This window comes from Lichenostomus cassidix, chromosome 7 (genome assembly GCF_008360975.1).
Source record: "Lichenostomus cassidix isolate B80296 chromosome 7, HeHo_3.0, whole genome shotgun sequence".
Taxonomy (NCBI): Eukaryota; Metazoa; Chordata; class Aves; order Passeriformes; family Meliphagidae; genus Lichenostomus; species Lichenostomus cassidix.
Genome location: NC_139488.1, coordinates 27363013 through 27375087, shown reverse-complemented (window position 1 = coordinate 27375087; position 12075 = coordinate 27363013). Strand labels below are relative to the sequence as shown.

General features: G+C 44.3%; 1 protein-coding gene across 1 annotated transcript in view; it reads right to left on the bottom strand.

Moving 5' to 3' along the window:
• Positions 1-7569, bottom strand: part of PDIA5 (protein disulfide isomerase family A member 5) — a 97466-nt gene extending 89897 nt beyond the window's left edge. The window contains exon 1 of the mRNA XM_085066958.1: positions 7342-7569. Within this exon, the coding sequence (XP_084923084.1) occupies positions 7342-7569 (228 nt within the window). The remainder of the gene's footprint in view (positions 1-7341) is intronic.
• Positions 7570-12075: the final 4506 nt, after the last annotated feature.

Below are 12075 nucleotides of genomic sequence, written 5' to 3'. Positions count from 1 at the left end.
ATTCAAATATATGATCTTGCAAGCTTGGTGGCAGAAGTCTGATCAGTCAAAAAGGTTTAATTTTCTTTTTCTCCCTAGTCTCTAGCAATTCCTTGCAGAGCAGCTGAACATATGCATGTGTTAAAGAGCAGTAAACATGCCACAACCCCACTCCTTAGAACTGGTACCCAAGGAACATCTGAGCTTTCAGAAACCCAGAGGCAAAGAGTTACAGGCAAATAACTATTTGCTAATTATACTTCCAGGACTGACACTATTGAAAAATGTGGTCATCCCTCAGGCCGTGTTTTCTTAAAATCATCAAGGATCTGAGAAAGCAGAGTTTATTTCTCAAGTTTTTACTCTTCTTTGAATCTCTTTTTAAAATGAAAAAAGGGAGTATCTTTCAAACAGCCACAAGAATGTACTTTCATATTTTACATTTACTATTCAAATTAAATGTGATAAATGCTTAACTGCTGCTCCCACAGAACCCAGTTCAATTTATGAGTTGCTCCCCATAAAAGCTTTGTGACAGCATGGTCTTTTGCTAAGGATAAGCAGCATATCTGGAGAATTATTTATGTATTTATTTTATATCAAGGGCAATGAAAACACAGTTTTAAAAACAAGAAAACAGATCTTCCTTATTTAATTTTGATTTCTATCAGAAGAGTAGCATTGTACACTGGACAGAAAAGCTATTCCCCATTTCTCCTATTTCCAGCTCAAGAGCCTGAAATATATACTTCCCTGGACACAAATAATGCCTAAAAAGTATAAATGGAAATGCAGCTGAAACAGTGCTTAGGTGCCTGAATCCATATGTCAACATGCAATTTTTATGCACACACTAACACATACATAATTAGGCAGCCAATTTGCACACTATTCATCAAGAATAGCTGGGGCTGTGACACCACTAATTCTAGCACAACTGCTGCTTGGCAGGGACACAGCCTTACACTCGACCACAGTTTCAAAACTCCACTTTTTCAGCAAGACACTGACTCTGATTTCTGTCTTAGCTCAGCCGCCCACTGATGTCATTCTCATTTTGGGACAACAGCACTCAACCCACTGTAAATATGATCAATGAGCAACTCTGTGCATATGAAGCAGATTGTGTCTGACAAGGCATTTTATAGGAGTCTAGGTGAAGAGGAAACCTGCCTTCAAATTCCGAGGAGTTATGGAGATGACTGAATTTAATTTCATTATTAACTTCTTTAGGAGGGGAGGAGTAGTTCATGTTCTGAACAAGGGTCTCATCTGCCACGTTAACACGGGGGGAGAAACAGGCAAGAAATCCCAACCAGAAGACAGTCTCACCTTTCCTTTCCCACTCAGCTCTGCAAATGAGCCCCGTGATAGACTGTGCACTTAACTTCAGAAGGCTGACCTGAAGGAACACCTCTGTACTGTGGTACGGAGGTTTGCAAACCTGCAGATCAGTTGGTGACACAGCCAGGTCCTGTGTGCACTTACTGACAATACCAGGTCTAAATCATCTCCAGGCAAGTACAGGGCAGAAACTGACCCATTGCTCCCTTCCCCGCAATTCCTTCTCACTTAAAAATACGAGATGTTCAAAACCAAAGCCCCCTTGTTTACAAGAATCACAGTTTGACTGCAGATGTTTTATCTTCCTGGTTCATCATACAAACCACTCTTGACCTTGTGCAATAATTGCTTGCTTTTCACTCAGGAGCCCTCCCTCTCCTGCTATTTACATTCAGGGTTGCGCTGCTTTGATCACTGAGCCATTTGTAACAAATGCCTTCCAAGATGGATAGTGATAAGTAGGACAGTCCTCTTTTTTCATTCATGATGAATATCTAAAATAGCTGTAGAAACATTTTAATCAAATCAGATGGGAGGAGACAGGTTAGCTCTGTTACCCAAAGGTACCTCAAGGAAGCCTGGTAAAAAATTATTATGTGGAGAGGGGAAGAGAAAGGTCAGTAGCACTTGGGTCTCACACTTCAGGGGGCACAACTGAAGTGGCCCCTGCAGTAGTCTGCAGTCCCAGTGGAATCACAAACCATGTTCTGCAACCTGCCCCTGCAGGGGTTCCCAAAGTGCAACCTGCTGAGGACTGCCAGCATAAAGGCTGCTCAGTGATGTCTGTGACCAATCCGAAAAGCCACCTATGGTCTGAGTGGGGAGCAGCGACTCCCACACCGACAGCAGCATGGGATGGCCAGGTGAGGAGGCCTCCAGCAGACACACAGGAAAATCAACAACTTCTGCACTGCAAGACCGACAGCATTTAAAACTGTGTGTTTGCCCGACAGATTTACACTTGCAGACATGCCCACTGGACACTTGGCTGAGTTTAGTTCATTCCCAAAAGCTCTGTGGAAGAACACATTCTTACTGTGTACGTAATTCAGATCAGTTAACTCTCTCCTCAAGCCATTCCAGAAATTAAAAAACTGAAGCAGTACTGAAGCACTATACTGACATTTTATTGTGAGGGGTCATATCTGCAAAGAGGCAAGTGTCATATTTTCTTTTGTTTTCAAAGGAAGGCAAATTAAAATCCTGACACAGAGTGTCTTAGTACTCTTTAACTTAGGCTGAAGAACGCTACAAATAAGGCATTCCACTTAACGTGGTGCTTGCTATGTTCACTTTCCAAATATAGAAGGTAGCAAAAAATACCATGGAGACGTCAAGATTTGACTAGACTCTACTGTTCATATTGTTCTTAAACAGTGGGGCTTAAGCTACAGGCATAATAGTCTATACTAAAGGATGTTCTTAAGGGCTCTGAGTAACAAATTAATTGTATGGTTTATCACTGGGTTTCAAATGCTCTGTGAAAGAAAACCTGTGCAACTATTTACTAATTAACAACTGACTGTAATAGGGTCAATTATGAACGTTGACAAAGAACTTTCTCCTTATTATGAATGTGAAGCTCTCTCTCTTCAAGCCAGGCATTGGCACCATACATATATTATACAAGCTGTCAATGAAATAATATTTCAGGTATCACTTCTGAACGAGCACATTTGACTACAGAAGTTAAGGGCATGAGCAAAGCATATGCCACATAATCCCCCATTAAAAATTGGGTTTTCGAGAAGTTTAAAGAAATACCACCTACTTAAGAAGCATGTAGGAGGTACTATAAAAAGAAGACAAAAACACTATTAATGGGATTTATAAGGAAGAGAGGGCAAAAAATTACACCTGAAAATCTCTAGCATTTTATATGGCACTTATCTTCAAAGCATTGCACAAGTGTTAACTAATTAATCCTCACATTTTTCTGCCAGGTGATGGGAGACAAAGCTTAATTTTAATAGTTGGAGCAAGATTCACACAGAAGGGAAGTGATCTGCAAGACGCAAAAGGAAGGTAGCACAAGAACAAACCAGCACACAGCCGATCATAAACAGCACAACCACACAGTCATCATGTGCCATATCCTGGAAAAGTGAGGAGGGGGAGAGAAGAGTCTACTTGCAGTCACCCAGCAAACAGTCTATATGACTCTAAACCCAAAGACAACAGACAGGAAATCATCAAGACAGTAACAAATTAAATTACCTTTTTCTGCAAGCATGTAATTCACAGCACCCTCCACCAATGCTACCAGACACTCACAGCTACCACAGCACCAAAACTGAAGACTTGCTTTGCTATCACAATTTTTTGCTATTCACAAGGTTGCAAATATGGCAGGAACAAGGTAAACAATAACTTATGTCGAAAGTTACCCTGCCTGCATCAAGAAATTTAAGGCAATGCTAGTTTAGTGCAATGCAATTTGCAACCAGAATCACTGAGTTTTTCCATTCACAGACCTCCAACCATAGCTCTGAAGAAGTATCTCACTACCTCCATTTTACTGAAACAATTCATGGAACTCCATCACCAAAAAGCAAAAGAAATGTCAACAGAACAAGCACCTCTTCCATCACCAATTGCTCGCAACACCATGAACTCACCCCTGGGCAGAAACACCGGTTCTGATGACCACACCATGCTTGCGTCAACATCCCAGGGCCTCTGAGGTAAATAGGTGCTGTGGCCCCAAAATCAATGAAGTGAAAACATCCCTCCATAAGGCATGGCGTGGAGTAACAAAGCCAAGGTTTGATTTGGAAAGGGCATCTGAACAGACAGAGCATAGCCCACATCACAGTTTTACAAATCTGTGTTTTGAAGAGGGAATGCACAAAGTAGGAATGGAGTGGGGGACAGCAAGTAAGGGATTGGTCTCTGCAACACCCTCCCTCTGACTGCCAGGAAACACCTTCCAAAGAGGCTTCTGCAGTACAAACAAAAACTGGATGGGAAGAGGCACTCTTGAATTCAAGCCCAAATGCCACAATACGAAACAGCACCTGAGCACTGCAGTGGTGAAGTGGTGCTCACACCCTGCCTGCAAACTCACCAGAAGCAAAGCTGCTGCTGCCACACTGCAGGGCTACCTGCAACACAGAGGGAGTCGTGTCCAAGCCCTCCCTTTAGCCTGGATTCAGAAGTCAGTGTCAGTGCTCACTTGTGCATTCTTGTGACCCTACTGACAAGGATTAAGGAAGTACTTGAGAAGCTGGAAGCCTTAAATGTTCCTTTCAAGCCCTTCTTTGAAGGCACTGGGTTTTAGTGCCACCAGGTCACAAAGTCTGCTTCCTAATGGCGCTCAGCCAGACTCTTGACTCAGTTTCTCTGTCATTTAAGCCAACACTCGGAAGACAAACTGATCTTTGGCACACTGGGGTTAGATAATATTCATCGGTGTTTGCAAAGCAAACGGATCCAGATTCTGTTGGAAGCAGTAGCTGCCTTCTGCTAGGGAAAGCACAGAGGAAGTTCTAATCCACCTTGGAGTGAAACTCCTTCACAGTGCCTTGAACATTAAATTCAGTCCTTTGAGCATGAAATAGTCAACCACTTGATAAACCGAACAGGGAAGTATCTCCAAAGTTAGCCAACAACTTCTCCATGGCTCTCCAACTCATTCAAGAAATAAAACTTTACAGCAGGCAGAGAGCACTCTACCATCTTCACGTGTGTGTCACACAATCCACCGTGAAGCTGAAGGTAACAAATTAACAGCTTACATTAGAAGATACTGAAATATTTTCTTCATCCAGCTTTGTAGGTTCCCTTTTGTGTATACAGGAAGTCTTAGAGAGATAAGGATTTTGATTCTCGAAATCCACATTCAATTTTGGGTCAAAAAATGAGCTGATTTTTTAGAAGTGCTATGAATGCACAACTCTAGCTGCTGTTCTAGGTGCACTACAAGTACTCAGCACTTCCAGAAAAACAAACAAACAAACAAACAAACAAACAAACAAACCACATTTGGGTACATGAAAAAGGACTGGCTGGAAGGAAATATGCTTCTCATTGACCTACCAAGCAGCTGGTATTACCTTCACTTTAACTTTACACACAGAGAACTGCCTGATTTAACAGCCTCACAGAAGCTCAAAAAAAATTAAAAGCAGGTTTTGCTATGTCACAGCTGTAGGCTAGTTTTTCAATCCTGGAGTACAGCGAGTTACATATTTCAAGATGAAAAATCACACCTTCAAGTGCAAGATAATGCAAATTGGAAGAAATAATTTAAACTACTTGTACACAGCAAAGGGGAAAGAATTAGCTGAATCAACAGCTCAATGAAGACATCTGCTCAGCATGCAGCATCATAGAGCAAATAAAATGCTGTGGCAAATTAAGAAAGGTAAGAAAGAATAATGTGGATAAATTAAAACGGCTTTGTATAATTTCACTGACAACAGCAGGCCCCCTCTGCTCATCTCAAAGACACCAGCTCTGCAACACAAAAGGTCAAAGAGGGCAACTAGAGTAACTAGGAACAGCATTCACATGGAGAAAGATGGGGGAAAAATCTTTTAATCTATAAAGAAAAATCACAGGAAAATATTTACATTAACATTGAATGAATGTTACAGTAAGATAAGGTCTGACAGTCACAGTGGATATAGTAGGAAATACCAGAAATAACTCCATGTGCTCAGCTATTTTGAAGGGAGGGAAAATTCAGTCCACTTGAAACTTCACTTGGTCCATGGTATATGCTCAATCTGAGGAATGTACTGCCACAAGTATCCCTGAGAAAACTACTGCATATATTAAAGACAAGCCACAGAAGAAAAAAATCCACACTAAGTCCTCTCCAACATTTAGGGAGTTCAACCTGACTTCAGTTCCACTTGAAATCAATAACATGCAGATAGCATAGGTCTGTGATTCTAGACCAAGCTTAAAACAAAGAAAAAAATATTCAGAATGCACAGCATTTTGTTTCCCTCCTGAATGAGCCGACAGCTATGGCCCTGCCGGGGCAAAAGGATACATCAGTCAGGGCCGAATCTTTCTGTCCCACAATGGTAATTCTAATATTAGTACAGAAGAAGCATATGGCAATTAGCAATTCCACACTTGATTTGTATGAATTAGATGAGCACTCCTCGGTCATGCATTTCCAAATACATTTCAGATCACTCGTGCATAAAAAAATTAACGTAATTTTTCATTAATAATTAACTCCATTTGTCTGGGCAGAAGGATGAACTGTAGTTCATGACAATAAAGTGAATAAAGTAGTACTTTAAAGCATGCCTTCGCCCATCTTTTGAGCTATTTATGCTAAATTCTGTGAATTAAAAAAAAAAAAAGAGAGAGAAAAACCAGACTTTAAAATATATCTGGAGGTCTAGGAGTCTCCCTGAGGTAAGCAGTGCTGTACTTAGCGGTGATGTCAATGAAGCATACCCCGACAGTCCGGAGCGCACCGGGATGGAGAGCCACATGCGAGGGGCGCGGGGGTGCCCGGGGCGGGGGTGCCGCACACAGGTGCACAAAGCCGAGCGCGGCAGCTCCGCTGCGGCACAGCCACCGCCGAGGGAAACCCTCTGGAAACCCTCTGCCGCCGCACCGCTTTTCGCACGAAACTTGGGACCGAAGCGCCGCCGGACGGAGTCCCCGGGGCCGGGGCAGCCGGGGGCCCCAGCCCGCAGCCCTCGGGGAGCCGCCGCCGCACGCCGGGGTGCGCTTTCTCCGGGCGGTGCTTTGGGAGACAGAGAGAAAGGGGAAGGGGAAACGGGAGAGCAGCCACGGGCTGAGCGCTGGGAAGCACCCGGGAGGAGCGCTGCCGGAGCCCGGCCATGCCGGGCTGTGCCGTGCCGTGCCGAGCCGAGCCCGCCCGCCGCGGCGGTGGGTGCGGGCGACGGGAGAGCCACGGCGCCCGGCCCCGGGGGCCCGTCCCGCTCCCAACTTTCGCCCAACTCCGCCGGCCACGCCGCGCCCCCACCCCGGCCCGGGGACGGGGGACACCCCGCGCCGCCCCCGCCGCCCCCCGCCGCCACTCACCGCCAGGCCGAGCAGCAGCAGCGGGAGCGGCGGGAGCCACCCGCGGCGCCGCGCAGCCCCCGCGCCCTGCCCCGGCACTGCCATCCCGCCGCCGCGCCGGACCCGCTCCGGACCCGCCGCCGCTGCGGCTGCTGCCACGTCTGGCGGCGCAGGCGCTCTCGCCGCCACCGCCCGCCCGCGCCGCGGCATGACGGGGGCTGTAGTCCGGCCCGCGCCGGGGATGCTCATTCCTTCGAGGGACGGTGCAGCTCCCACCGCCATCCCCCGCATGGGAATAAACCCCCAGCCCCCGCCGAAATGCTGGCGGCAATCACACAGCAATCCCCGTCCCGTTTGTTTCAGCAGAGGTTAAAAAGTTTCAGCTCTTCTCTCACGTCCCACTGGCCTCCCCTCCGGGGTTAGTTCTTTGTGCCTCCACCTCTCTCCCGGCGTGTGCCTTACTCCAGAGAGCCTTCTGGTACATAACCTCTTTCTTGATGCTTGTTTGCCAGGGGTTTTAAAAAGCTTTAGCTGGCCTTAGATCTGGAATAAGGGAACAAAAAATAATGAAAGGGGAGAGTTAACTGGTAGAGAGGCTTAGAAACTAGAACCTGTTGTCCTTATAAGTTGTTCCCATTGATTAAATCCTAAAGGTGAACCCTGTTTATCCTCACACATCGGCAATGATGCCAAAGTGCAAGCAAATAAATAAATACACTGAGTCTGACCAGGATCAATTTGTGCAGCCTCCATTATAATCACAGTATTGGAATGGTTGCTGCATCCAGACGAACAAATCGGTCTGAGTCTGGCACATCCAGTGAGCCAGCTCTGCCTCGTAAGGACATCCCAGATGTCCTGCCAGTAATCTTAAGGTCAAGGCAGGTCAGCCACGTTATAATTGGCTTCCCACAAACAGAAGGGATCTTCACCTACCGCCCAGTGGCTGTGTGAAATTCTTCCTTGGCTCAGAAACATCAAAGGAAAATCAAAGGCATCTTCGAGTCTGATCCTTACAGCTGACTGTCACCCGAGCATTAGACTAAGAGGCTGGCTGCAAGGGAGCAATTTGTAGATCCACACAGCTGACTGATCACTTCAAGTGGTGATCATGAAAACTGAATGACGTTGACATTAACAAGTCCCCTGGTGGAGATATAATTTTGCAAAGCAGAAACACACATAGAGAAAGTTATTACTATTAACATTTACACTTTTGTGGCATCTTTTGCAGCAGAATTAGAGCACACTTTCTCAGTCACAGCTGGATAACCTTTAGCAAATCATTTCACAGCGCTATGCCTCACTTCTCTCTGCAGAAGGCCTCTGTTAGCCTGCCTTAAAACGAGGTTAGTAATTCTCAGCACTCGCTAAAATGCCAGTGAAAGCACACATGAGGCAGAGCCCAGGAGCCATCAGAAGGAGTTTGGGATTAGAAGGGATGGATGGCTGAAGGGATACTTAGGGAAGGAAAAAGTGTGAATCTTTTCACTTCACAGTTGAAGGACCCAAAACAGAACATCATTTGTGTCAAATATCTGTACCCCTAACACATATGCTATCCATACTGCCACTTCTCACCTGCAGTCCCTGCTGACTGCACTGGGATGGATGGATGGATGGATGGATGGATGGATGGATGGATGGGTGTGTTGCACTAGTTACCACCACTGCTGATGCCAACTTCCCAGTCTGTAATAATCAGCCTGCTAGTAAAAGGCTCTCGATCCCCATTTGAATCCCAGTTCAAATAAGCTATCAAAACCTCCAGGAATAGGTAACCTCTTCTAGATGCTATTCATCTTCAAATCCCCAGCCTAGAGCTGAAAGGCTTCTGCATACAACTACCCTGACTCATCCAGACCTCTAATCTCAGCTGGATATCCAGATCCTCAAAGACTGTTTGAGTCCTCCTGTGACTCTTTTGTGTCAAAAAATGTTATATCTTCTGACGCTTCACATCACAGTTACCATTATCAGGCAATGTAAAAGTAACCTCAGTGTGGTAGAATTTCTGTGCCGTGTCATAGCCATACAGGATGTGCTGCCATTGTGATAGGAAAGGATAAAATCATGGGAACATGGTTGTTTTGTCACAGCAGTACATTTTTATCATGATGGTAAGAAGAAACATTCTCAGGAAGAAAGAAAAAAAGAAGACAAGCTATTTCAAACTGAGCTTCTGAAAGGTTATATAAAAAATCCAGTTTGGGAATCTGCAGTTTTTATATACAGAAGAATATAAAAAAGGTATCCATGTGGCAACTACAGCTTCTTTCATTCAGTTCAGCTCAATAATTTGTATTGACATGACAGGCACTGCCAAAACTTAAGAGACAAGATCATTGAGCATCTGTCGCAGGTCAAAATAATATATCAAGTATCAGCTCTAGACAAGGCTTTACACAGTGGCAACTACTTAATCAATCCAGTCGTGCATTACTAATAAACTCATTACAGTTGTATCTCAGTGCACTGCTATCCAGCATCCCAAGTTTACCCTGTGTGTTTGACATTAATATCATATGTTGCTTACTTCTCTGTAATTGTAGTATTTGTATATGGCACCGCAAAACACTGTGAAAGCATTCATTAATTCACCACTGAGAAGCAAGAAAGCATTACTATCCTTGGATTATAGATCAGAAAACAGTAGCAGAGAGATTATATGATTTGCTCAAGGCTATAAAACCAGACAGTTTCAGATCATGTTCATTTCCAAAGCCTGCACTGGGTCTGCTAATCCTTACTTGACTATCTACATTCAAACACCTCTTTTACCAAGCATAAAATACAAAACTGGATGGACAGTAAGTATGTCTGTAAGGAATTACACCTTCCACATTTCCTCTATGTTTCTGCTTTTTTTGACAAGCTTTATTCTTTGTTCTCTTTTTAACCTGAACAAGTCTCTGTCGGCTTCTCACAAAAGGTAAAATGAATCACCTTTACCACAGAAAGTGATAGCAGAGCAGACAGAAAAAGATACTAGTCAAATTTGCAAGCCATACAGAATCCAGGGGAAACACAGGCTCTACTGGGACCCAGAACTACATGTCATTTGCCCAGAATGGAAGCAGGATTTGCTCACTGCCTTAACTACACAAAGTTCTCTTCCTTCCTTCCTTCCAGCAATATCTCTTCCTTCTTTAGTTCAGCTTCAGCCAACTGATTTTGATCTGCAGGCTTATCTCCTGTAAGTTTTGTGACATCTGTGTCATGGCACTGATTGCATCAGCTGAAAAGAGACATACGAGCTGGTTGCCATCAACAGATTGATGGTATCATAGCCCTCGGCTCCTCATGACCTTTCCTACAGCTCTTCAGCACATGATGAAAAGGAAAAGAGACAAGACCAGCCCCTGTAGGACTTTACGTGGGAGTGGTCTCAGAGAAGAGGCACAGCTGTACATTGCTTTTCTCCAGCTGATGTCTGTCAGAGGGGAGAGCCTGAAGGCAGCTTTCCACTCCTGCAGCCTCCTCAGCACCTGACAGCAGGGCTGCAGATGCAGCATATCCATACACATCAGCTAGCAAGTTCCACGGAATACCATTAGCACACCATAGTCATGGATACAAAGGTGCAGCCGTTATACATAAACTGTGGGCTGTTTCTTAGGCCACACATTCCAGTTTCATACCATTGCATGAACTCTTTTTAACACTATTTTAAAATACATCATGAGTCTCAAGGGACTGCTGTCTGTTATTCAAACTATTACATATTTGTGCTTTTCACCTGGTTTGCTTGCTGCATTCAATGGGAATGGCATGGAGGCAAGTTAGGGTGGAGTTTAGTTGAAATGCTTCAATAGCAATGCTCTGAAACGATGTTCTAGAACTCAGCATAGAACTCTGGGCCTCCATTTGCTATATCATACCCCTTTATATTTTGGAGACCTAGGAAGGAGTCTGGGCTTTTTCTACAGACCTTGCACAGCACAAAGAAAAAGTACACACATGCAGTGTGCTTTCATGGGAATTTTACTTTTGTACTTTATGGTTGTTGTTTCCTTCATTCTAGAATTAAAGTACTTTTGGACCACTGGTAGACAGATGCTCTTTATATATTAGAGGAAAAAAACAGTTGGTACTGCAAGAGTCAGTTAAAAGTTGAGTACTGATATTTTCCAAGTATTTCCTCCCAGATGTTTTCCATTACAGTTTTTATTGCTTTCTTTAAGTCTCAGGTCTGCATGCCCCTTTACATTTAAGAGGCCCTACTGTTAAGAACACTGTCGTTTCTTTGACTGAGTCTCCAAAGCTGGATATAATATGTTCCTGAGTAACATAAAAACCTTCCACAGTACAGGCACCTTGCTGGCAGGTAGTAGGTAATTTATGTCTCACGGTTACCTGCTGGGAGAATAGTTAAATAAGATTAAAACAACCATTGGAGTCTAGCTGTTGTGCACTGACTGCAGCACTGCTGCATGTTCCCCGGGTACTGTGGTCAACAGTTTTCCAGTGATTTGCAGAAGCTTTATAAAATATTTAGGCTGCTTTAACTTTACTGTATCATCAGGAAAGCGTTGAACAATGAGTGTGTGAACAGGGCTGAGATCAGAATTCAATGCAGAGTCCAACCACAGGTTTCCTGCATGAGGATTTACGTGTCATGTGATCTAGTGGGGGCTGACGTCTCCACCTATAAATCAAAAATAGGTGCATAAGTGGAGTTTAGCTAATACCCCCTGGATTGTGATGGCCTACATAATCTTGTAACAGGGGCCTGGCTGGTTATTTTTGAGCAAT